Genomic DNA, 23,962 nt, shown 5'->3' with positions numbered 1-23,962 from the left:
TTGTTCTTGGCTGTCCCGTCTCTTCATTAAATTAGCAAACATCTACATACTGGAAGAGAATATGGAAGGAGAAACCTAACAGATACCCAAGGTAAGCGCCTTTAGCTGCTCATACTAGTCTGGGAAGAAATCTACAAGTGCAGCAAACCATCAAAAAATTAGTTCACAGCACTCCCAAGGAAAACAAGAGCACGGAGACGAAGGTCTGACTAGACAACTTCATAAGGCACTTTGTGTGTGTGCCGCAAACCTCTGCAATGATTCCTTAGGGACTATAAAGGGAACAGAGAAGAATATGCCATTCATAATGTTCTACTAACATATAACACATTGAAATGGACTCAACATTTAAACACATATAAAAATGAAAGCTCATCGAGACATATCCCAAAAAGATTTTAATAAACTTTTTGAAAGTCAATTTACTGGAAGTGAGGTCAATAAGAGTGCCAGATGAGATGACTGCCGCCTTGATGACCAGGGCTGGGATAAGGGGTAGGCAAACTATGCAGTTTCCTTGAATATCACTGAAGGAAGTGCAATATATCCATGAAAGTTGAAGGATGAAGTAGGAAGAGGAGCTTTAGGATCTTTTTATGTTTAGGAGAATATGGGTAAGGAGACTTCAGTTGGTAAATACTAAGTAAAATTCTGTATGTTCTAAGGGTGAGTCCACACATCTGTGTCTTCCATGGTACATATTAAAAGAAGAACATAGGACAGCACTCCATGGCTTGGATCAGCTGGATTAAAAAAGGTGAAGTGATGCAATATGGCAACCCTCACCTGGTAGAGTTGTGCTAACAAGGAGGCACAACTCTTGAAATAGCATGAACTGTGGACCGCAGCCACTCCCGAACTCTACAAGGGAATAATGAGAAATAACAACCACCTCCAAACACCGGCAACGGGTATCCAGGCGCAGGTCACCCTACTGGGTCACCTTTAGTCGGACCTGCGCCTGGATACCCGTTGCTGGTGTTTGGAGGTGGTTGTTATTTCTCATGGCACATATTAGGGCCCTTTTACACAGAAAGATTATCTGACAGATTATCTGCCAAAGATTTGAAGCCAAAGCCAGGAATGGATTTGAAAAGAGGAGAAATCCCAGGCTTTCCTTTATGACCTGATCTCTGTTTATAGTATGTTTCTGGTTTTGGCTTCAAATCTTTGGCAGATAATCTGTCAGATAATCTTTCTGTGTAAAAGGGCCATTAGAGATGGGCGAGCCTCGAGCATGCTTGGTCTCACCTGAACCTGAACTCTCAGCATTTGATTACTGAAGAACCTGGAAGCAGCCCTAAGGCTGCCTGGAAAACATGGATATAGCCATAGGCTGTATCCATGTTGTCTAGGACTCTCTACAGCTGTATCCAACTTCTTCAGCCCCCAGTAATCAAGTGCAATGAACGTATTCAAGGTTCGCTCATCTCTAGTATATATATGTCAACAACCTGCAACAAGCATGGACAGGCCCTATTAACTTCAATGGCCTGAATGTAGGTAGGTAGTGACTATGTTCGGGTAATTTCCTAAATGTAAACCATGCTTTTGAGTACAAACACATATATGTATGGGAAATACAGGAGGCTTTTAATAGGACCATATGCGCCACCTACTTTAGAATATTTATCATAGTGCTAGCACATATCTTTTATCCAAAAACAGAAGCGTCAGATTGTTAAATTTGTAAGAAATCATTTAGAATTCCCAAACATTTTGAGGAATTTGGAGAAGTAATTTAACTTGTCACTGAATTTGGATTTAAGCCCTTCTTGTGAAATCATATGGACAAAACTCTCCCATCTTTCTAACTTCAAAGGAACAGAATGACAGCAAGAAGGTTAACGGAATGATGCAACGCTGATCATTGAGACATGAAACACGGCCCTGACATATGGATGGAAGAAGGAGAGAAAGTGGTTAAGAGGGATGCTGAGCTGATGACAGATGATTACACAGGACTTCAAAACCCAAATGGAGGAGTTGGATAAAGATGGAGATGGTCAAATAGCCATCCAGCTATGGAGTCTGCCTCCAATCTGTCTGCCTCCAGTTTTCTGAAATTATTGGCTCACAAAAACTAGATTATGAAATCTTAGATTGCCGGATGTCAGATTGAGGACTTTTCACAGGATGTTTCTGAACAGATAATTTAGAATTGAATTATTTTAAACCTACATACAGTATGGCCAAAAAAAGTTGTCACCACAGATCAATGCTTCCTAACCAGGGTTATCATTTACAGTAGGTATGGTACTTAGCAATAGGTATGGAATAGCTGTAGGGAAAAAATTAGCAAATTTACAGTGTTAGGATAGGCTCACACTACGGAACCCACACGGCCAAGTTCCGGCGGATTACGTGGCTAGTACCCGTTCACGATGGCATGCATATCTGCCTGCTCCATAGACACTATTCTATGGCCGGGCCGATTCTGCTGTCCGCCGAAAGAATAGGCATGTCAGGATTTTTGGCAGAACGCGGAATCGGCCTGGCCATATAATGGTGTCTAAGGCATGGGTGGATATGTGCGCCGCCTTGAACGGGTACGAACCACAGAATCCACGTGGATTCCGTAGTGTGAACCTACCCTTAGCAAAGTGAATCGCTTCCCTACACTCGGCCGTTGGTTTGTCAGCCATCTGTCTTTGATCTCTGTTTCGCACCCAAAGCAAATCGGAGATCAAAGGCAGACAACTGTAAAGCCAGGGGCCTAGTGTTGGGAAGCGCTTCATTTCGCTAACACTGTAAATTCGCTCATCCCTACTGTAGAGGTTCCTTGTGGAAGGGGTAAAATTTTCCAATGCTCCCTCCTGGGAATTACTGTCCTAGATTACATGTGCAATGACACATTATTTACTTATGACAAAGGGAAATTTTGTTTTTTGAGATAAATTCATTATGTCACCATGTTGGCACCACCGGTGGGTACGGTAAGGTACCATACTCTACACATACATTTCTTTGGCTGACAGCAGTCTCCTCAGATTCCACTTAAAGGCCCAGTTCACACTGAGCAAATGCAACAGAATTCTGCCATGCTCAGTGTCCCGCTGTGAGTGAATGAGAGGGCGCGCGCTCCTCCGCTGCCGCTGCTCTCTGCTCACAGAAGTGACATGTAATTTCTTTGAGGGGAGAGGGGAGGAAGCAGACGTACGCGCACCCTCTCATTCGTTCACAGCGGGATTCCGCGGCTGAGAGCTCCCCGGCGGAATTCCGCCACATTTGTTCAGCGTGAATGGGGCCAAAGACATAAATGCTCCGCTCAATCAAGTCTCCTAATGCTCTGAATTGAAAAAAACAGAGGTATGCTGCTGCCAGACATCTTTGGTGGCTACTTACAGGGAATAAAAGGATTAGGCAATTGAAATCTTAAGTTGGGAGGCCCCCATATTGCATAGATCATAGGGATCAAAGTCACAGCACTCCAGCTGTTGCAAAACTACAATTCCCATCATGCCCACACAGCCAACGCTAAAGCGTTGGCTGTCCGGGCATGATGGGAATTGCAGTTTTGCAACAGCTGGAGGGACACACGTTTGACACCCCCTTCCTTAGACAGTTGGCTAAACCTGCCAAAAGTTTTCCTAATGTGTATGGGAATCTTTAATGCCATATAAATAGAAAATCAGGCCACCGGGTAACACTTTTATTGAATTTTACTGTATCAATTTGTATCATATTGGGTATAAAAATGGCCATTTTATTATTTCCACTAACTAACTCAAATTACATACTCGAAATCTTTTCGGGGGAAAAAAACTTTTTGGAAACTACAAATATTTCTCAGCCCCCAGACTACACTTTTTTCTTTTCTATTTTTGCACCCTGCTCTGAACTGATGACTGTAGCCTGATAAGCTGCACATCTGCAGACACTGTGAGGCTGGATTATTCCCATCTCTGACATTTATTTGTACAGAATGCAGTACACACAGGCAGCTTAGCTGAGAAATCTCTGCAAAGGACATTTTTGGAAGCTAAAAAGTGGATGTTTATTCATTTCCATGCATATATACCTAATCCTTCTCAGCTTATCCTATATCCACCGTGCGCTAAGCCACAGCATCTGGAGAAAGCATGGATGCCGTATGTGGGCGAACAGAAGAAACTTTTAATTTTTACGACTTTTCAAAAACATCTGAAAACATTAAAGGGGAAGTCATTTCCAGCATTAGGAGAATATGTTTTTGATACTGATAAACTATAAATAGTGTCCTGGAGTCTAATTTAATCTGGAAGACATTTTATTTACTAGCCCGGGGAGATCACATGCAGGAAAAACCACAGCGGCCAATTGGAGACAAGCTCGCGGAAGGTAATTACTATATCGGCCGTGGTATTATGTCATCCGTAAATTCCATTAGTCAGTTCTGGAAGCATGTCCTAATCACCCAGCATGATGTCGTATATAGCCTGCATGTTCTAGAATTATCCACCGTTCCACACATTCATAAGGATTGACAGCAAAGCCTGCACGTCTAGGCATAACAATCATTATCTCAGGTCAAAATGACAGGACAATTTGTACAGAAGGAACCTGAGGGCAAAATAAAAGTTACCTATCAGAGAGTTTATTCTATATACTGTGCATTTTGAGCTCTAAGATGTCTCAGGTGATAATAAGAGGGAAAAAAGCACAGAAAAAAAAAACATTCAAGGGATGGACTGAGACGGGACTAGGTCCTTTGGCAATAATGGTGATAGGCCCCTTTCTTACCAACATAGATAAATAATATAATTTATAGATTGTAAGCCGCGGCCCTTTTTTTGAACCTGCACAAGGCGCCGGCGTATTACCAAGAACTGGCCCAGGTTGAAGCACTGGAGGCAGGCCGGCCCGCTCTCAGTGGGAGGAGACCCCTGTCCCTCTATGACGCGGCTCAATTAGAATTAATGGAGCCGCATCATAGAGGGGCGAAGGTTTCCTCCCATTGGAGAAAGGCCGGCCCGCCTCCAGTGCTTCACCCACACACGGTGCTTGGTAATAGACTGGTGCCGTGTGCTTGAACCAGGCCGAAAGTCCCAACAGCGGCATCGGCTTCCCTACGTTGGCTCCATTCTAATCATGTGTAAATTTAAAGGGAATGTACTGATGGTACATTCGCTTTAACTTTTTATTATATCTACAGAGTTCAGGCATCAAGAGCACTCTAAAAGTAAATATTAATAAAAATAATAATATTGATAATACAATACACTTGAACCTGGTTAACATATTGATTTCTTTTATATGTAAATGTGGCCAAGCTATATAAAAAGAAAAAAAACTATGTATTCATCGTGCTACTTACCACTTTCTCATCTTGGTCTTGACACTTGAAGGAAGTGGACGCTCATCCAATTACTGATTGAGGCAAGTCACCTCAGCAGCCAGTGATGGGCTTAGCAGTCACTTCATCATTGTGTCAAGAGGAAGTGCAGGTGAGCAGCGCGACCATACAACTGGAACGGCAGGGGATAACGGTAGCTGAGTATCTATTGTTCCTCTCTGCCCAGCATGGCTATGTTTAGACAGACGCTTAAACAGAGTTAACATAATTACTTACTGCCCTGACAATCCAGTGAACCAAAGAGCATTTGGGGTAGTCCTGGGCATCCCCTAAGTGGGGTTTAAGTACTGATTTTGGCAAAGTAAATACTGGTATGTTTTAATTTCACATGTTTATTGGGGAAAAGAGGAATCTAGGTAGGGCCTTTTGGCTAAGTCCCCTTAAAGGGGTTGTCCGGCCAGGGTACCTTTCTTTGGGAATGCCTGGGGAGGAAGTGGGTGTTGCCTGCATTCCGCGGTTCCAGTCCCTGGTGTCCGGCCGCTTCCAGGGTCCTGAAACGTGCCATGGCAGGCTTCCTCAGAAAGTCAGTGGCAGAAGCGGGACACTGCTGCAGCCGCTGACTGGCTGAATGGGCCTGCCACGTCATGTCTCAGAACCCCGGAAGCAGCCGGACACCAGAGCAGCGGAATGTAGACAACAGCACTGGAGCTAGGGAGGTAGGTGGATGTAATTATTTTTATCCACACCCTCCCCAGCATTGCAAAAAAAAAAAAAAAAGAATCCAGACTGGACAACCCCTTTAAGCATTGTGCTAATGCCAGACTGGACAGCCTAACAGTGTAGTCTCATTCATGTCTAGGCCCCTTGTAACTTTTGGGGGAAGGTGGATTAGGTATGAGGCTGTGGGCGCCATTTACGTCATGGGTCCTAATGCCCAACTGGTTAAATTTGACAGAAGACACCTCCATACTCCTCTGTGTGAAGTCAGAGGTATTTGATGTTATAGTAAGGTACCACAGATATACATATAACACATTTTTTAACTAAAAAAATAGTTATAGGCGTAAAAATTTTTTTTTAAAGAATTTCTTGTAAACAGACAAAACTGATTGCAAATATTAGACCTAAACTACAAGAAATAAACAGACGTATAAACAGATCCTGAACACCGTTGGCACCTAAACACTAACGAAAGGGTAAGTCAGCGAAAAGGTCCTATTTTATTCCGAGTCATGCAGAATTCTGCCAAGTACACACACCACAAGTTATAGCCTTCTTTACTAAGCTTCTAAAATACCGAGAAGATGACCCTGATTTAACCGATTCACCTCTTAGATTCGCTCCGTGATGATGCAGCTGGTCAAAACAGTAGCCAAATATTACTCATTTAAGGGAAACAGTCATCATGACCAATCCTGAAGTATTATTTACCGCAAATTTGGAATATTTGGTAATGGTTGAGTCATCAGGGTAAAAATGGGACTAACAACTACAATTCATCACTGTCTACAACCAGGGTGTCAAACTTACGGCCATCAGGGTGTTGCAAAACTACAATTCTCATCATGCCTGGACAGCTTTAGCTTTAGTTTTGCAACAGCTGGAGGGCCACAGTTTGACACCTTTGATCTGGAAGATACAAGACATTATAGACTGGTTTTCAAGACTGTCCCACCAGAATATGGACTGTTGGCAAGTATATCTACGCGAAGCCGAAATGGCGCTCAAAAATCTGAATTTAACGTATAAAAAAAGTGATGTACATACCAATTACAATAAGTGTGTAGTTCACATTGATGCTTCCAAATCCATTGGTTGCTTTGCAAATGTAACTACCCGCATCTTCGCTTTCAACGTCTTTAATTTTCAGTCCTTGAATATAAGTCCTAAACCTTGTCCAGCCACTATGAATAGATCGCCCGTCTTTCATCCACATTGTAAGAGGTGGGGGATCACCCTCAACCGGACACAGCAGCTTGATGGTTCTTCCTAATCGTACCGTTTGCCGGTGGATCACTTTGTCTGAAATGCGTGGAGGACCTGTAAAGAAAACAAAATATAAAGTGTCATTGAATTTGAATAAAATTTTACCAAAATTGGATCATTAGGTATTTTATTTCAAAATGGCACAAAAGTCAATTTAACTTTAGATGGGTTCTCAGAGATCACCTTCACCAGTAATCCTCTTAGTGTACAATTTTTTTTTTTTACAAAAATAGCATGGGAGTTACTTAGTCTTCCTCTGGTTACATGGACACAATAAATCAAGTATGGATTCTCAAGAATTCTTGAGCTGGGCTCTTCGTTCTGGGTTGCTGGTGCCAGGCCCCAAGCCCTAGGACCACTTTCACGGCATTGACCTTTAATTTTTGTCCTTCTCGACAGCTCTCATATCATAAGATTACAATGTATAAGGAGAAAATGAGTCCTTACAGCATCTTTTTAACCCATATTTTTATCTCAGATCCAGTATACATATAAAAAAAAAATTGTTCAATTGTATTATTTTTCAAAAAGTAAAAAAAAAATTGAAATAGGTTTAAAAATGTGCAAAACAGGAGTCCGTGGAGCCTCGGTTGCGAGTCTCAAAACACGGGATAGCCAGATATCTCTAGCCTGTTGCCACGGGGTGCCTCCATGATAGGGAGAGCACCACACCACCCTGATAAATAGCCCCTTAAGTCCCACTCGGTTGCGAGTATTGGAACATAAATAGGGAAACAGCAGGGTGGCCCCTTTTTGTCAATGTCTAACTCAAGGTGCGAGTATTGCGATCATGACAAGGGCTTGCCAAGGCAGGCTTCCATCCACATACAGCCGTTTCGGGGTCATCAGTGGAGACTCTTGAATGAGTACTTCTTTGGAATTTTTTTCACTGTTCTCCTTGAGTTCAGTGATAACTGTGTTTTGTTGGTCGATTTGCTGTTGCCCCAACTAGCCAGAATCCTACTCCACACTGACGAGGGGCAAAAACCCCGAAACGGCTGTCTGTGGATGGAAGCCTGCCTTGGCAAGCCCTTGTCATGATCGCAATACTCGCACCTTGAGTTAGACATTGACAAAAAGGGGCCACCCTGGAGTTTCCCTATTTATGTTCCAATACTCGCAACCGAGTGGGACTTAAGGAGCTATTTATCAGGGTGGTGTGGTTAAATATTATTCTTATTTTTATGTTGGGTTTTTGTCTGGTATTTGTCAGCGCTGAGCCAGCAGAGTGTATAAAGGCAATTCTGGAATCTTCAAGTGGTTTTACAGTGCGATGCGCCTATGCTGCACTTTATAGCAACGTGATATGTTTTAATTCCGCGAGTGCTTGCTAAATCGCTGCCCTCCGGCTGCTAACTATTTTTCACGTTCAGATGCCCATTGGCACAAGTCCCCCTAACCAACGCTGCACATATATACACATAAAGACACATATATTAATAGAAAAATAGTGTCAATCTTAAAAACCCCAGGGTCAGGTGCTGGTAGTTTTTTTTTTTTTTTTTAAGAAAAGAGTATGAGTATGATGAAAAGATTGGTGCTTTGCAACTAGAAAACCTGGACAACATGCTGCCTACAATCCGGAGGGGTTCAGCCAATGTTAGCTTTAGGCTGGCATCAGAGTGAGATAAGATAGCTTGGTCCACACTTCACATTACAGCACGGTTGTACAAATCTATGTTTAAAATGTATTATTATACCCAAAATTCTAGGTCATAGGTCATGTTCTTAAAATAACCTTCTAATCATAAATTCTATTTTATGATTATATCAAAATAACCAATCCTCATAGTGTAGACTTCCATTGCTCTCTTTATTTACTCAGTAATGTTCCAACATATTTATCAATACAGAATTTGCTCTGTTCTGTTTAAAAAGTGTGGACTCTCTTTCAACCCAAAATTTAAAACAAGCAAAAATAGACCCAAGACCATAAATAAATTAAAGGGATACTCTAGGCAGGAGTTGTTTCTTAAGTATCGAACCAGAGCAGTGTGAAGCGAGCCCAAGTGTTGGAGTCGGGGAGGTAAGTGGACATCATTATCTTCATCCACCCCCTCCCCAGAGATACTCTAAAACACCTCTCCCCTGAGTACCCCTTTAAGGCACCAGACCCCACTCCTATGTAATACAGACTCCATACTAAATACAGACCCCAGGTCAGACTCTCTCTTAACCTAGAAAAAGGCTCCTCATTAATATAGATCCCCGACATCTCCATAATACTGACATCAGACCAAACTACTCATAAAAGACCCCAGACAGGACCGCCTCTAAATACACCCATCACCCCATTTACTTCTTAATACAGGTCCTAAAAATAATCTTCCTGTTAATACGGCTCCCAGACCAGATTTGACATAATACAGGCCGCATATCGGATTCTCCATAATAAAGACCTTAGACTTCAACGTCTCCATATTTAGTTCTTTATAAGTCTAAAATACAGAGAAAATCCCCACATTAAAGTAGACCTGTCACCACTTTCATGCAGACTGAACCATTAGTCATTAAGGCGGACCCCAGTGCTACCCTCTCCTCGTCAATCTTGAGTAATAGACCTCTTCCTATTTGGGTACAGGAAAAGATCTATCAATCAAGGCCACCAGGGAGGACAGGAACCACTGGGAACTGCCTAGATCACGTGTGGTTCAGTCAATATCAAAGTGATGAAAGGTTCTTTTAGAAAATAAATAAACAATAGGGATCTATTGTGATCTTCTAATCATGAATGATCCTAAGTTATCTCTGGACTCTCATCAATAAGCCAGAGGCACTTCAAAGGTGTCTCTCACTTATTATCATCGCATCGACTTCAATTCGGACTATATAATTCTCCATGTTCCCTGTAGAGGCGCTGCAGGGAAATTGAACATTCTCTATTTTCACCACAAATTGAAGAGTAAATGATCTCTGAGGGTGCCAAGGACTTTGGCGAGTACTGCGGAAATATTAGGGAAATTTTCTTTAAGTGGAAATTGGCTGGGACTTGAGTTTTCTGAATTTGATTATTATTCCTTAGGTCAAGCTTAATATATGACACCCGAACCGCGGAAATCCAAAAATATTCCAGAAATCGGCTCTGCATAGATGTAATAGTACAGTCCTCGTGGATGTGCTAATATTTCATACAAGCACACATGCATAATAGAATTTCAAAAATATTTTTTTTTTTACACTATCGGTGATAAAGAGATAAGCAGATTAGTAAATGTGACATTTGGGTCGACGTTAAGACAACATAATTACCCTCTGAAATTTGTCCTGTAATGCAGCGGCTTATCACAGTATATATTTAATACATCAGCTGCTTAGCTCCTCCACGTCCGCACTGCAACACATCCTCCGCCGACCTCTGGTATGTTTAATGATATACCCACATGTACACATAGCTAGACAGAATTTTTTTCACCCCTGTCTGATGACAGGAGAGAAAGGCCAGGGAAACAAATTATTTGAGGCCACCTGGATTATATACAGAATTTCTCATTTCCTTGCTTAACCAGGCAGACGTAGCAGAGCTCAGCTGATTAACTGGTGCGTAGGTGAGCTGGTCATTTGACACAATGCTTAACTATAGGACAGTGCATACGCTGTAGAGTTATGATGGTATGATGGAGAGCAGCTTGTCACCACTCAAATACGTAAAAAAGCAAAAAAAAAAAATATATATATATATATATTAGCCTTGTCTACTTTCAGCCCTTTAGGTGAGATAAAAGGATAAATATAACCATGTACTGTATTTTAGGACCTTGTTTCAACCATCTAGAGTTGTTTGAGGCCAAATAACACAAATGACACAAATGGCACAAATGACGGCCATCATTATGAATGTAATGTTCATTGTTTTGCCTTAAAGTGACTCTGTACCCACAATCTGACCCCCCCAAATTACTTGTACCTTCAGATAGCTGCTTTTAATCCAAGATCTGTCAGGTGATGCAGTTATTGTTTTAAAAACAACTTTTAATCTGGCAGAGCTGTGTCTAACGGCCGGGGCTTACATTTGTATATGCATTAAGCTGGCACACCCTCTCCTTCCCTCCTCCCCACCCTCCTCAGCATTAGGAATGATCCAGGAACATTTACTGCTGTTTGAGCTTTGCACAGGTGTATTAACGATCCAGCCCATGTTCATTATGCACACAGAAGGGGAATAGGACGCAATCTGCCTGGAGCATTCCTAATGATGAGGAGGACGGGGAGGAAGGACGGAGAGGTTGTGCCAACCTAATGCATATGAAAATGTAAGCCCCGGCCGTTAGGCACAGCGCTGCCGGATTAAAAGTCGTTTTTAAAACAATAACTGCATCACCTGCCGACCGGACCCCAGGACAGATCTTGGATTAAAAGCAGCTATCCGAAGGTACAAGTGGTTTGGGGGGGACAGATTGTGGGTACAGAGTCGCTTTAAACAGCTAAATCAAGATGTTGTAGGTACAAAGCCTTCTTGGGATGTAAAACAGCCAACAAAAAGGGCCCCAAACAATGTTTTTTTTTACTATTGGATTCTATTAAATCCAGTGGGGAAATGGCTCTTTGTTCACACATATAATAATATATAATTTTGGATGTCCCAACTGACAACCTATTTTTTATTATAGCTTTAACAAGATCAAAAGTTTTCAAAAATGTGCAAAAGTTTTTAAATGTGTCGCAAACAAAGGCCATATTCTATGGCTCAATCCCCAAAACAAGAAAAATTGATTTAAAAAAAAAAAAAAGAAAAATAGATTTTTTTAAATTATTTATTTAAAACATATTTTCTAAAAAAAAACAGCAAAAACAAATACTATTTTAAAGACGATGTTTCATGATTTTATCGTTTTTCACATTTTAATACTCTTACTTTTTTCTTACTATTTTTACTTTACTTATTTAACTTACTAAGTGAAATTCTTTTTATATTCCAACTGTTCAAAAATAAAAGAAATTGGCCCAGTAATGACAATCTTATCTACAATTATGAGCATTGTTAATATAAAGTTTTTCATTCATTCTCTTCCAATACTCATTTCGGTAACATGATACAAAGGCTTAGAAAATCTATACACCGTCATTTTTCTTTCCAGACCCCCTCCCCTTACCCCGAGACAAAAGTGGCAATGTATTGGGGTCAGTAAATGATAAGCAACTGCAGGGTCAATTCTGTGAAAAAAAAGAGATGAGTCGTCCACCTGTCTTAGTGAACAGCTGTGCGATTTTCAATGTATATTCTACTGTGGATTATAATGGGCCCCATCCAGAGGAGGAATCCCGGCCAATAAAAACACAAACCCTGAACACACAGAAAAGGCCGCCTGATGCCATACTGGCAAATGAAGGGCAAACCATTTATCAAAGCATAGCTATGGTCATATGCCGCGGGATTCTTGCACAGTCCAATAAACTGCTGCTATTTTTATTTCAATTTTTTTTTTCTGGTTTATTTTCTCTTGTGCGGGTGGTGGAGGGGGGGGAGTTTTACGAGGTCTTAATTGATATGCGGTGGAGATTCACGTCTCTGGTATGAACTCAATTCTATTAGAATAGACAGGAAGAGCTGTCGGTAGTTTGAAATAGAACATTGATGGAGTTTAAACATTTTTAAAAAATTACAAAAATTTTAAAACAGATCAGCCATAACATTAAGGTTATGTTCACACTACATAAAAGTACGGCCGTACAACAACGGCAACAACGGCTGTACTTTGTACGGTGTGGAACACTGCCTTTACTGCTATAGGATCCCGGCCGGAGCGTATACACATAGTATACCCTCCGGTTGGGATCCCATACGGCACCGCAAAGAACTGACATGTCAGTTTTCTGCGGCCGCAATTCAGTGGAATAGGGCGATTCACAGACATAACATACATTACAAAGTTGTATAACTTTGTAATGTGTGTTATTCTGTGAATAATTTCTTAGCACCGCGCTACCCCTTTAAGTGCCAGCCGGAATGATTTTGGCAAAGACTGGCCGAGTCACAGAACAGCCAGTCTCTCACGTAGTTTGAACATAGCCTAAGGCTATGTTTACACATGCTAAAATGTAGCACATCACCCACACATACGGTCCATACACGGAACGCGTGAATGACCCCAAATGTTACTGGTAAAGTAAATAACATTGATCACCATATGCCAAAGCGGTGGGATATATAAGGAGCAACTAAATCATGGATGACAAAAGTTAAAAGTGAAGTCTCTTCATGGTGTTGACCAGGACTACTACTTAGTTTTAATGTTACAGAGGAAAAAATACTGTATATTCCGGCATATAAGACAACTGGGTGTATAAGACGACCCCCAACTTTTTCAGTTAAAATATAGAGTTTGAGATATACTCGCCATATAAGACTATCCCTCTTTCAATGTATACCAAATAAAAATTAATAAAAAAAAACATCAGAAAGCAGTGAGATCGGAGAGGCAGAGAAGGAGGTACAGTAATACCGGTAGGATACAAGGGCCAGACGGGTGAAAGAGGTGGGTTTTCTGGGCACAATGCCACTCTACCGTATCTCTTTTTTTCCCATACCCCAAACACCTGCAACTTACTCCACCTTTTATATGGTCGCCGCATACAGGAGATGCAGACGTTGTTATCTTCCCCACCGTATGGAGCGACCACATATTCTTCGGTCTTATAAAACTACACCCGGGATATAAGGCGACCCCTGATTTTTTAGATTTTCCTGGGTTAAAAAGTAGTCTTATATGCAGGAAAATACTGTAAGTATAAAAATGCCTTACATTGGAGATGTTTAACAAGTTTAATAATTGAATGTGGATTTTTTTTCCCCTAATAAGTCATACAAAGATGCTCACTATAAAGTAATTCTTTTAAAAAGGTTTGCTACCATCTTTTTTTCTTTTAAATCAACTGGTGGCCAGAGATTTGTAATTAACTTCTATTTAAAAAATCTCAAGTCTTTCAGTACATATCAGCTGCTGCATGTCCTGCAGGAAGTGATGTCTTCTTTCCAGCCTGACACAGTGCTCTCTGCTGCCACCTCTGTCCATGTCAGAAACTGTCCAGAGCAGTAGTAAATCCCCATAGAAAACCTCTCCTGCTCTCCATACTGGAAAGAATACACCCTTTCCTGTGGGACATAAAGCAGCTAATAAGTATTGGAAGACTTTCAATTTTTTAATGGAAGTAATTTACAAATCTGGGGCCTTTTCTGTCACCAGTTGATATGAAAGAATTTTTTTCTTGGTGAACTAAGTAAACTTCCAGTGATGACTTTCTACTTATAATTGATATTGTGTGCTACTACGGAAGCCATTTTGAATGCTGAGTAAAAGAACAGACATTGTGTAGAAACCAGTATAATGAAAAACAAACCATGGTGTGGCCTATGGAAAGTGCGTGCAATAACATTCACTGACACATTGAGTGTTGGAATTCTAATGGTTGCCATGGACACCACACTCACAGTATAGTAGATCACTATATGGCAGCAGTATACACAATACACAGTATATAAGATCACTATATGGCAGCAATATACACAATACACAGTATAGCAGATCACTATATGGCAGCAGCATAGACAATCCACAGCATAGCAGATCACTATACGGCAGCAGTATACACAATACACAGTATAGCAGATCACTTTATGGCAGCAGTATGGCTCATGTGGGTATTAGCTGCATATAAGCAGCAGCATCATGTGCACTGTGGGAAGTGTTTTGCACCTCAAGGCACTGACAAAATCCCTCTTTACATTCCTAACTTTCTGTGAACCACTTTTAATGGTATCCTGGGGAGGGAGTAGAGTCCTGAGATCATTCCTGCACTTAAAGGAGAATTTAGCAAGAGAAATTCACATATGGCCTCCATACTTGTCGTGAAATGGCTCCTAGGAGACTATTTGCTGTAATGGAGTTCAAAGTATACAAATTAACACATTAACTATAATTATAAAGAGGAAATTCCAAGAGCGGGTGTACAGCCGAGACAGATAGATAGATAGATAGATAGATAAATAGGAGATAGATAGATAGATAATAGATATATATAGATGATGGAGATAGATACCATAAAACGTAGATAGGAGATAGATAGATAAATAAATAGATAGATAGGAGATAGATAGATAGATAGATAGATAGATAGATAGATAGATAGATAGATAGATAGAAGATATGGAAATCTTAAGAAATTTAGGAGCCTATACCATTCTCTTGTAGCGGAGGCGATACATGTCACCTCTACAGTGCATCTTTAGATCATATTTGTTCTATATTTGTAATGTATGCGGAGCCAATGGAGCCAGTGCACGTATACAATCATAACAATGTCATCACTATACATCAAAGTCCAAAGCATCCAAAGCCATTCAAAGAAGCCCAGAGTCTAGATGTCTATGTATGCTAGGCAGGTGTCTGCCATGATGAACCCAGTCTGCATGGCTAATGCTATGGAACAGCTGAGAGAGGGGGACGGAGGCCCAGCAGCCAATCAGAAGGCAGAGCAACTATTTATGGGGTCCTGTTCACAAGGTCAACAAAGACCCCCGCATACATCGCTGTGGAAATTGTAAGTTTGATAATCTGGCCTTCCGCCAGCAGGAAGACATCCGACATCAAAGCAGCATGTCTCATTTAACAAGAGTACATAACTTATGAAGAATACTCGCGTTGTGAATAGCTTCTGCTTGTCAGCACTTAGCATGCATTTTCGGAGAAGATGCGGTGGAGGGGGTGAGGGATTTACTCTTTTATCCCCAGGCAAAAGCATCAACGGTCATGTAAACAATAGTATTTAGTATATATATTTTTTGTATTTTTATTTTTACTACTGTTAACAGAATTCTGTGCCCTGAAGAATAACGCAAGAAAAAAGAAAAGCGGTATAGTAATTCATGCCTATATAAGCACAATCTTCAAAACTGTTATGCTAAATTGATGAGTTATACTCAGTATAAGATTAGTGGATCCAGCTTCCCTTGCCTTAATCTGTTTAAAGGGGCAACAGCAGCTCGTTCTTTTTTTATATGTCCTTGACTGTCTTAGGTACTATGGTCATGCCCCATTTAGGTGACTTATAAAGTATTGCCAACTGTAAAAAAAATCCTATAGTCCCTGAGAAATTTTCCACAATATCGATATATCTCTATGTAAATTACACTAAATACTATACTGAACTATCACTTTACTAAAGTAGGTTGTACAATTCTTTGTGACTTTTTCAGTATTAGGAACTGTAGCTATATCCCACTAATTACAGTGATACTATATACACCAAAACTTAGGCCAACATCATTGGTAGACATTGTGGGAAACCCAACCTGTTAATGTATCCATGGGATTCAAGGGACTCCAAAATCCACACGGCTAAAAAGTCATCCATTATAAATGCATCTACAATGGCACAAGAAGGACGTCTGTTTTCCTAGTATTAGATGCCATTGCCGCTGCTGGTGGAGAATGTGTTTTCCCACTGTGCAGTCAAATTTCTAAAATTTTATTTATATAACAAATTTTTATAAAATTTAGAAACTGTGTTTCTAACACTGAGATCCTTGGAACATAACTGCTTGGCAGGTTCTCATTGTATGAAAAAAGGGAACATTCTTCAAATCTTAACTGGGATCCATTTCTTTGGCGACAATCCCTTGGCACTCTTCAATTTCTGGTTATCTCCAATGAATATATTTACATTCACTGTTCAGTAGATAGCCTACGCTACTGCCAAGGGCCTTGCAAGGGTCTTAGAGGACGGAACACCAACAAATATTTATGGAACCTAGAGTGAAACTTAAGACACTGTTAAAATAAAGATTGCTTTTCTTTTTATTTTCCAAGAGGAATTGACCCGGCTTCTTGGCAGATTTTTCTGTCCAACTAAGTTTTAATAGCTCATAAGAACCACATGCTTCTCGGGAGTCATTAAAAAAAATTTAAAAAACTTTAGAGTCTTAAATCAAACATGACAATGAAAACGGGAGCGGCCAATGAAAACTCAGCAAGACATCGGCAACCAAAAAGGAGTCTTGATATTATTGAACAAAAACTACGAGATGTGTTTTCAGGGTGAAGCAACAAATGGCTCCTGCTTCATTGGTCCTGACACTTTGTAAAGTCAACATGGATATTCTACTTGCAAATGAGTAAAATAGGACGATAAGAAAACTAAAGAAGCCTAAGAAGGCTCATTTATGTCTCAGTTCTTTTTACAGATTTCAACTGCATATGCAGAAAATCGGTAGTAATTCACTGAAAAATACATACAGCAGTTACCATATACAGTTTTTTTAAAAATCCATTGCCAGAACAGAAACCAAAAACAAAGACTATATGAAAATACTTAAATTTTTATTTCAACCGGTAATCATGAACGCCAATGGTCGAAGTGTGCATACATCCATTTTCTTAAAATTTGGAAGTGAAAAATGTTAGAACCTTCGTGAACTCACAACCACACCTTTTTTTATGACATTTTTTCACCTTTGAACAATTTTATAAAGCATCTACCTTACTCCAGTAGGCATAGGTTTGCACTGAGATATGCCAATTGTTTTTGTAACTGTAAATTATTTTTATTGGTGTAAGGTGCAATTGAGGCTGAACAAGGAGAGCAGAACACTTCTACCAAATAGTATCTGTCCACTTTAGAATCTAACCTAGCCGTTGCATGTAACAGTCAAAAATTGTTACCTTTAAAATAAAAAATTGTAGAGATATTGTATGTTTGAGTAAATCTTGTTTCGAAGAGTAAAAGCTATAAACGATCATTGGGGCCAAGATCAGATAATATCAAATGAATAATATAAAAGTGTCCAGATGTACTGACAACAGGGATAGTGCCAGAAAACCGGCCGGCAATATGCATGTCCGCACCTGTGACATCATCCCTGAAGATAGGATTTTATCAATCTAAATGTTCTTGCCAGAAAAAAATATAATGAAATGCAGACAGTACCATTCAGACTCTGTCCTTCGTTGTATATTCTCTTCTGAAGACCTTGACAGATTGCCTGATGTGACAGAGTAACGTCCCAGCATCAACGTATAGGCACTTAAACAGGTCACAAGTTTAACCAGCTGAGCTGTCACAGGTCAACTGCAGACAACCCGTTTCATTTTTAGTATTTGGCCCCAGGGTGCCTGATTGTCTTCTCAAAGAGAACTTGGCCTCACCCCATGGAACACCTGGAGTGTGATATCCAGACTTTTCATAGAAATGGAGTACAGAGTTACAATGGTCCGAGAAAGTGATTTGTGTAAATTGTAGGGAATGGTATTGGATATCACTCTTAAAGACTATCTAAAGCCATAAATACAGACTGCTATAAGGAAGTGTGAAAAGTAAAGAATAAACGAATGCAGCTGTCACTAATGTCTATGACCAGGGAGGATGCCAAACCTCTGACTTGGGTGCTGCGTGCATCACAGACTAGTCTAATTTTTGGATTCAACTTAAAGATCCTTCTTAAACATCCATCTATGTAAAGAACAATGAAGGAAAATTAGGACAACCATGGGTGTTATTGTAGAATACATGAGTCTCTCACAGAATTCACAGTAAGATCTCTTAAGTCCAAACTCACTGGAAGACTAAATGAGTCATTGTAAGGCCACTAAGTAGACCATGGGAGTCACTGTAGGATCCCTCCTATCCACTACTTGAGTCGGTGTAAGAGCAACTGAGTCCATCACAGTAGTTATAGTAAGGCCACTAGAGTCCACCACAGGGTCCATAGTGGGTCCATGTTAGTCCACCACCGAAGTTACTGTCGAGTTACTTTGCCTCATAGATCCTGATAGCAAGGATCAACCATTCCTAGCTTAGTATCCTGCACAAATAGTGCTTACAGGGTCCAGACTATAAATAGTTAACATTTTAAAAATTTTGGGGACCTATAAAATTTAAAAGTTTACACAACTTTTCAAATTTTGGCTATGTATTATACAATATACTCAGTAGCATTTTAAGTGGTCTTCAGCAACTCAAAAAGTCAACCTGGCATTAAACTGGCTTCCCCCTGAAAGCCTCAAAAATCCCTCAATAAATTGTAACTAGTTATTAGCACGGAACTATCTATCTCCACCCAAGATCAGGGAATACACATAAATACTTTTACCATGAGAGACAAGAACTAATGTAACTGGATTGCATAATAGGTGGCTTCTGGTAGGATCAGAGGATCTTTTTTGGTTGACTCACAAGCAAATCACTTGAAAGACATACAACATAGGAAGTTCACACAGCTCAAGATACAAAACACTTCCAACCAAGATACAAACGTCTTCCAACCACGATTCTGTGGAACACAAATAGACCTTGCTGGTTCCAAAAACAGCAAGTGACTTTTACAGTATTGATGGCTGTACGTACGTATCGTACGTATCGTACGAACCCGAACTCTCGACAATGATTCCCGCTGTCTGCCCTCTCCGTGGAGAGGGTGGATACAGCGGGAGGACCGCCTGGAAAACTGGGATACAGCCATAGCCATAGGCTGTATTCCAGTTTTCCAGGTGGTCCTCCCGCTGTATCCACCCGCTGCACGGAGCGGGCAGACAGCGGGAATCTGATGCCGAGCATTCGGGTTCATACGAACCCGAACCTCGGCAGTTTTGGACCATCCCTAGTTGTGGGGGTGGGGGGGGGGGGTTAAGATTCTAGACGTTCCTGAAACAGAGAAGGAACAATTTTATTTTTTTTCCAGGTCTGATCATGGTACAATGTTAACAATTACTAATCTAAAAGGCGGTAATTCTGATCCACAGTCCTCACTTTTATGGAGAATACAGGAGACTACATCAAATGATTCGACATTGTCACCACAATGGTGTCACCCCTGAAGCACAAACTTGATCTTACAAAAAAAATGAGCAAATCAGCTAAGCAAAACCCCCGCAGCAATGTCTCGTGCAAACATGTTTAATAGCATGGCAATACATAACCATGTGTTGAAAAGAATAACACAAGTCTAACACATTACCTCACCCACTTACAAGCTGTTAATGGTGCCATAGGAAAATTGAGAGATGACACTGGTGTTTCGTAATGCCAATGACAACTGGTCACAGTTATGCCATATGGTACGGACAGTTTCCAAAAAATTAGCTTTTTCTCAGCCAGAACTCACTTTTCGAGACATGCAAGCCTACATTATAAAGAATACCCAGCTCAAGAATCATAACTTTGTTCTTGTTCCATAAGCTTATACTTCTGATCTTCATCTGACTCTTTCAGATAAATTTATCATTGTTCTTCATCAGAGTCCCAATGATTGGACACTCATCAATCAAAGACCTCCTAGAAACTTACAGTGTTTGTCCAAGAATAACTCTTAGTTAGCCATGTTGCTGGGAGGACATGTCAGTAATGTATACTTACCTTTCTCGCTCCCCCGCTGCTGATAGCCTGCTCTGCACTACTGTCAGTGTTTTCATAACATCTGATGTTCCCATAGAAAATGGCTGGTCCACATACACTCTAGACCAGGGGTCTCAAACCCGCGGCCCTCCAGCTGTTGCAAAACTACAATTCCCATCATGGCTAGGACAGCCAAACAGACAGCTGATGGACAGGGAACTAGAAGCAGGAGGGGTCAGGAAAGGTAAGTATACATTACTGACATGTCCCCCACAGCTCCGGCAGCATGAGCAACTATTAATTTTTCCCGGATAACCCTGTTAACAGTGGTTTCAAATTGATGGTAAATCCAATTATTTGAGATTTTTTTCTTTGTCAAATACAAGAACTATATACTTTTACAAAAGTCTGAAAATGGGCCATAAGAAAAGAAAGGGCAAACTACATACAGTAGTCATATATGTAAAAGTACTCCAAGTCAACATTTTCTGGCGATACCCAGTCCAAGCTGAGATGGTATATAAGGACCTTATTGGGCAAAAATACTGTATAGTTAGTTAATCTGTATGCATCGGTGTGTCTAGACTGCTGAATGCATATGGAAAATCGCTGCCAAAAAAAAAAAAAAAAAGAAAATTCTCAATGGCCATCAGGGAATAAAATGAAAAAGTGCTCATATTTGTTCAGCAGTGAAAGAAAACTGGAACACAACTCCATCCAGAAGAGCCCCGGGGCGCCAGCAGATGTCACAAACTACTTCCTACAAATTAGTAAAGCAAAATCACTCTTCAGGTTAATTACAAGGAGATGCCACACACGGAGAACAACAACAGGCCTGCAAAGCACAGACAAGAAAACACCTCTTATTGTATTACAGGAGACAGAGCATGAAATCTCTTGTCACAATTACATTACGTTAACTCAAGGCTCGGGCCGCTCTTCTGGGCGTTTCCCTGCACAATGTTTTCAGAGCATAGGTGGGAGTACTGCATGTACAGAGCGAAGGATGCAAACATGATATACAGTAAAAAAAAAAAAAAAAGATATGGAATATAAAAACATTTCCATATTCTATTTACTTAGCCAGAAACTTTCTCCTGTGCTTATTGTCTCCTTCTTCTCAGTATTTCAGTTTTTAATAAGCATTCAGGGCGAGAGTTGACAACGGCTCCAAGCACAACACTATAATACTGACCCCTATCTAGAAGAATATAAGTACAGTAATACTGCTCCTATGTACAAGAATATAACTACTATTATACTGCCTCCTATATACAAGATTATAACTACTATAATACTGCTCCTTATATACAAGAATATAACTACTACCGCCAAAGTGCTTTGGTAACCTCATGTAAGAGTATGCTACTCTTGGTTTAGAGCCTTGCCAGATAAATTTGGAGCAAATAGATCTCCATTTTGAGAAAAAACTAGCAGGGATCTTAATTGGCAAAGATTGTAAGAAGTACAAGACTTGTGGTAAAACATACATTTTGACTATATTTTTTCTCCCCAGCCAGGAGACATAAGGAATTTTAAAAGAATCCAGCTGCTTTGAAATTTTGGGTAATAGGGGTTAAAAATTTTGTTCATAAAGTTTACTCAGATCTTTAGGAATTTGGTTCCCTAAATATTTAATCGCCGTATTTGGCCAAGAGAAAGGGGCTAATTTTTGAAGGTGGACAATTTGTGCAGTAGGTACCGAAATAATAAGTGCTTCAGATTTTCCATAGTTTATTTTAAAATTAGAAAGTATGCCGTAATCCTTGAATATACTAAGTATAACTAAGAAGGCTTGTTGGGGGTTAGTGACGAACAGTAGTAAGTCATCTGCGAACGCAGCTGTAGTATGGGTCATGGATCCTACTTTTAAGCCCTTAATGCTAGGTGTTTGTATAATTTTCTGTAAAAGGATCTCTATGGTGAGTACAAACAAGGTAGGGGACAGGGGGCAACCCTGTCTAGTGCCATTCTTTATTTGGAACGGGCCAGACAGTGTATCATTGACTCTAATTCTCGCTGAGGGTTCTGTGTATAGGGACATGACGGCTGTAGAAAACATTGGGGGAAAACCAAATTTTTGTAAGGTTTTAAGTAAGAAATCCCAAGCGACTCTATCGAAGGCCTTCTCGGCGTCTGTGCCGAGAAGGACCAATGGGACTTTGGACCTCTTAGCATAATGAATCCCATGAATAACTCTAGACGTGTTAAATTTTCCTTCTCTACCTAACACAAAACCTGTTTGTTCCTCTGTGGTGAGAGCAGGAATAAGTTTTTTCATTCTAAGAGCCAATAGTTTCGCCCTCCATTTCAAATCTGAATTGAGAAGTCAAAAAGGTCTGTAACTTCCACACTGGGTGGGGTCTTTCCCTTCTTTCGGCAGAATAGTAATAAACGCTTCTAACATTTGTTTCGGTAGTTTAGCGCCTGACATTAGACAGTTTCAGAGTTTTGTAAAATGTGGAAGGAGGACATCTGCAAATTTTTTATAATATACAATAGGTAGCCCAACAGGTCCCGGGCTTTTGCCTGTTGGAATGGAAGCGAGTACCTCAGAAACTTCTTCAGAAGTGATTGGGGCGAGTAATAAAGTTTTGTTACTGCAAAGAGCGCACCTGCTTAACATCTTCCCCCTCCCAGCTGAAGCCTTCGATGTAAATAAACCCACTGCTTTCCACTCGGTGAGTTCGGAACTCTTTCTCTTGTTTGTACATTACATGCTGCGTCTGTTCATAGCACCCCGATATCTTGGGTTTACCCACATCGTCACTGCTGATTTGCTCCCATATCCTCAGTCCTCAATCAGTGACTGCATCTACTGGTGCCGGTTGAATTGTTCTTACCCTGTTTATAACTACTATAATACTGCTCCTATACACAAGAATATAATTACTATAATACTGCTCCTGTATACAAGAATATAACTACTATAAGACTGCTCCCTACATACAAGAATATAATTACTATAATGTATAAAATAGAAAATAAGTCCAAGCACTCACCGGATGAAGGGATCTCTTTGTGCGTTTATTCAAGACATCACAGGGAGGGAGCGGTGGCAAGGGTGCGGGAGCGTGTAGCAGACAACTGTTTCGCGCCTAAGCGCTTTGACAAGTCTTGACAAAGCGCTGAGGCGCGAAACAGTTGTCTGCTACACGCTCCTGCAACCTTGCCACCGCTCCCTCCCTGTGATGTCTTGAATAAACGCACAAAGAGATCCCTTCATCCGGTGAGTGCTTGGACTTATTTTCTATTTTATACACCGTACTGCCCTTGTCTCTGTTCGAGCACCACGGCTACTTACCTGTGCAGTTTATTAGCCCTTAATCCGACTCCAGCGCACAGCTACTGATCGAGCAGTATTCAGACAGTGCCGGC

The 23,962-nt window shown here is 40.6% G+C and overlaps 1 protein-coding gene across 2 annotated transcripts in view; it reads right to left on the bottom strand.

The window, feature by feature from the left end:
- The window catches only part of FGFRL1 (fibroblast growth factor receptor like 1), a 135,731-nt gene that overhangs the window by 52,899 nt on the left and 58,870 nt on the right, over positions 1–23,962 (bottom strand). Inside the window, exons 1-2 of one of the 2 annotated variants that reach the window (XM_069977258.1) lie at positions 15,435–15,493; positions 7,043–7,315 (exon numbers count right to left, since the gene is read on the bottom strand). In XM_069977258.1, the coding sequence (XP_069833359.1) occupies positions 7,043–7,211 (169 nt within the window). In that variant the 5' untranslated portion in view covers positions 7,212–7,315; positions 15,435–15,493. Of the gene's footprint in view, positions 1–7,042; positions 7,316–15,434; positions 15,494–23,962 lie in introns of those variants that run through there. The other variant, XM_069977257.1, reaches the window with a different exon arrangement.

The sequence above is a fragment of the Dendropsophus ebraccatus genome, chromosome 7 (assembly GCF_027789765.1).
Source record: "Dendropsophus ebraccatus isolate aDenEbr1 chromosome 7, aDenEbr1.pat, whole genome shotgun sequence".
Taxonomy (NCBI): Eukaryota; Metazoa; Chordata; class Amphibia; order Anura; family Hylidae; genus Dendropsophus; species Dendropsophus ebraccatus.
This window is presented reverse-complemented; position numbering and strand designations above follow the sequence as displayed.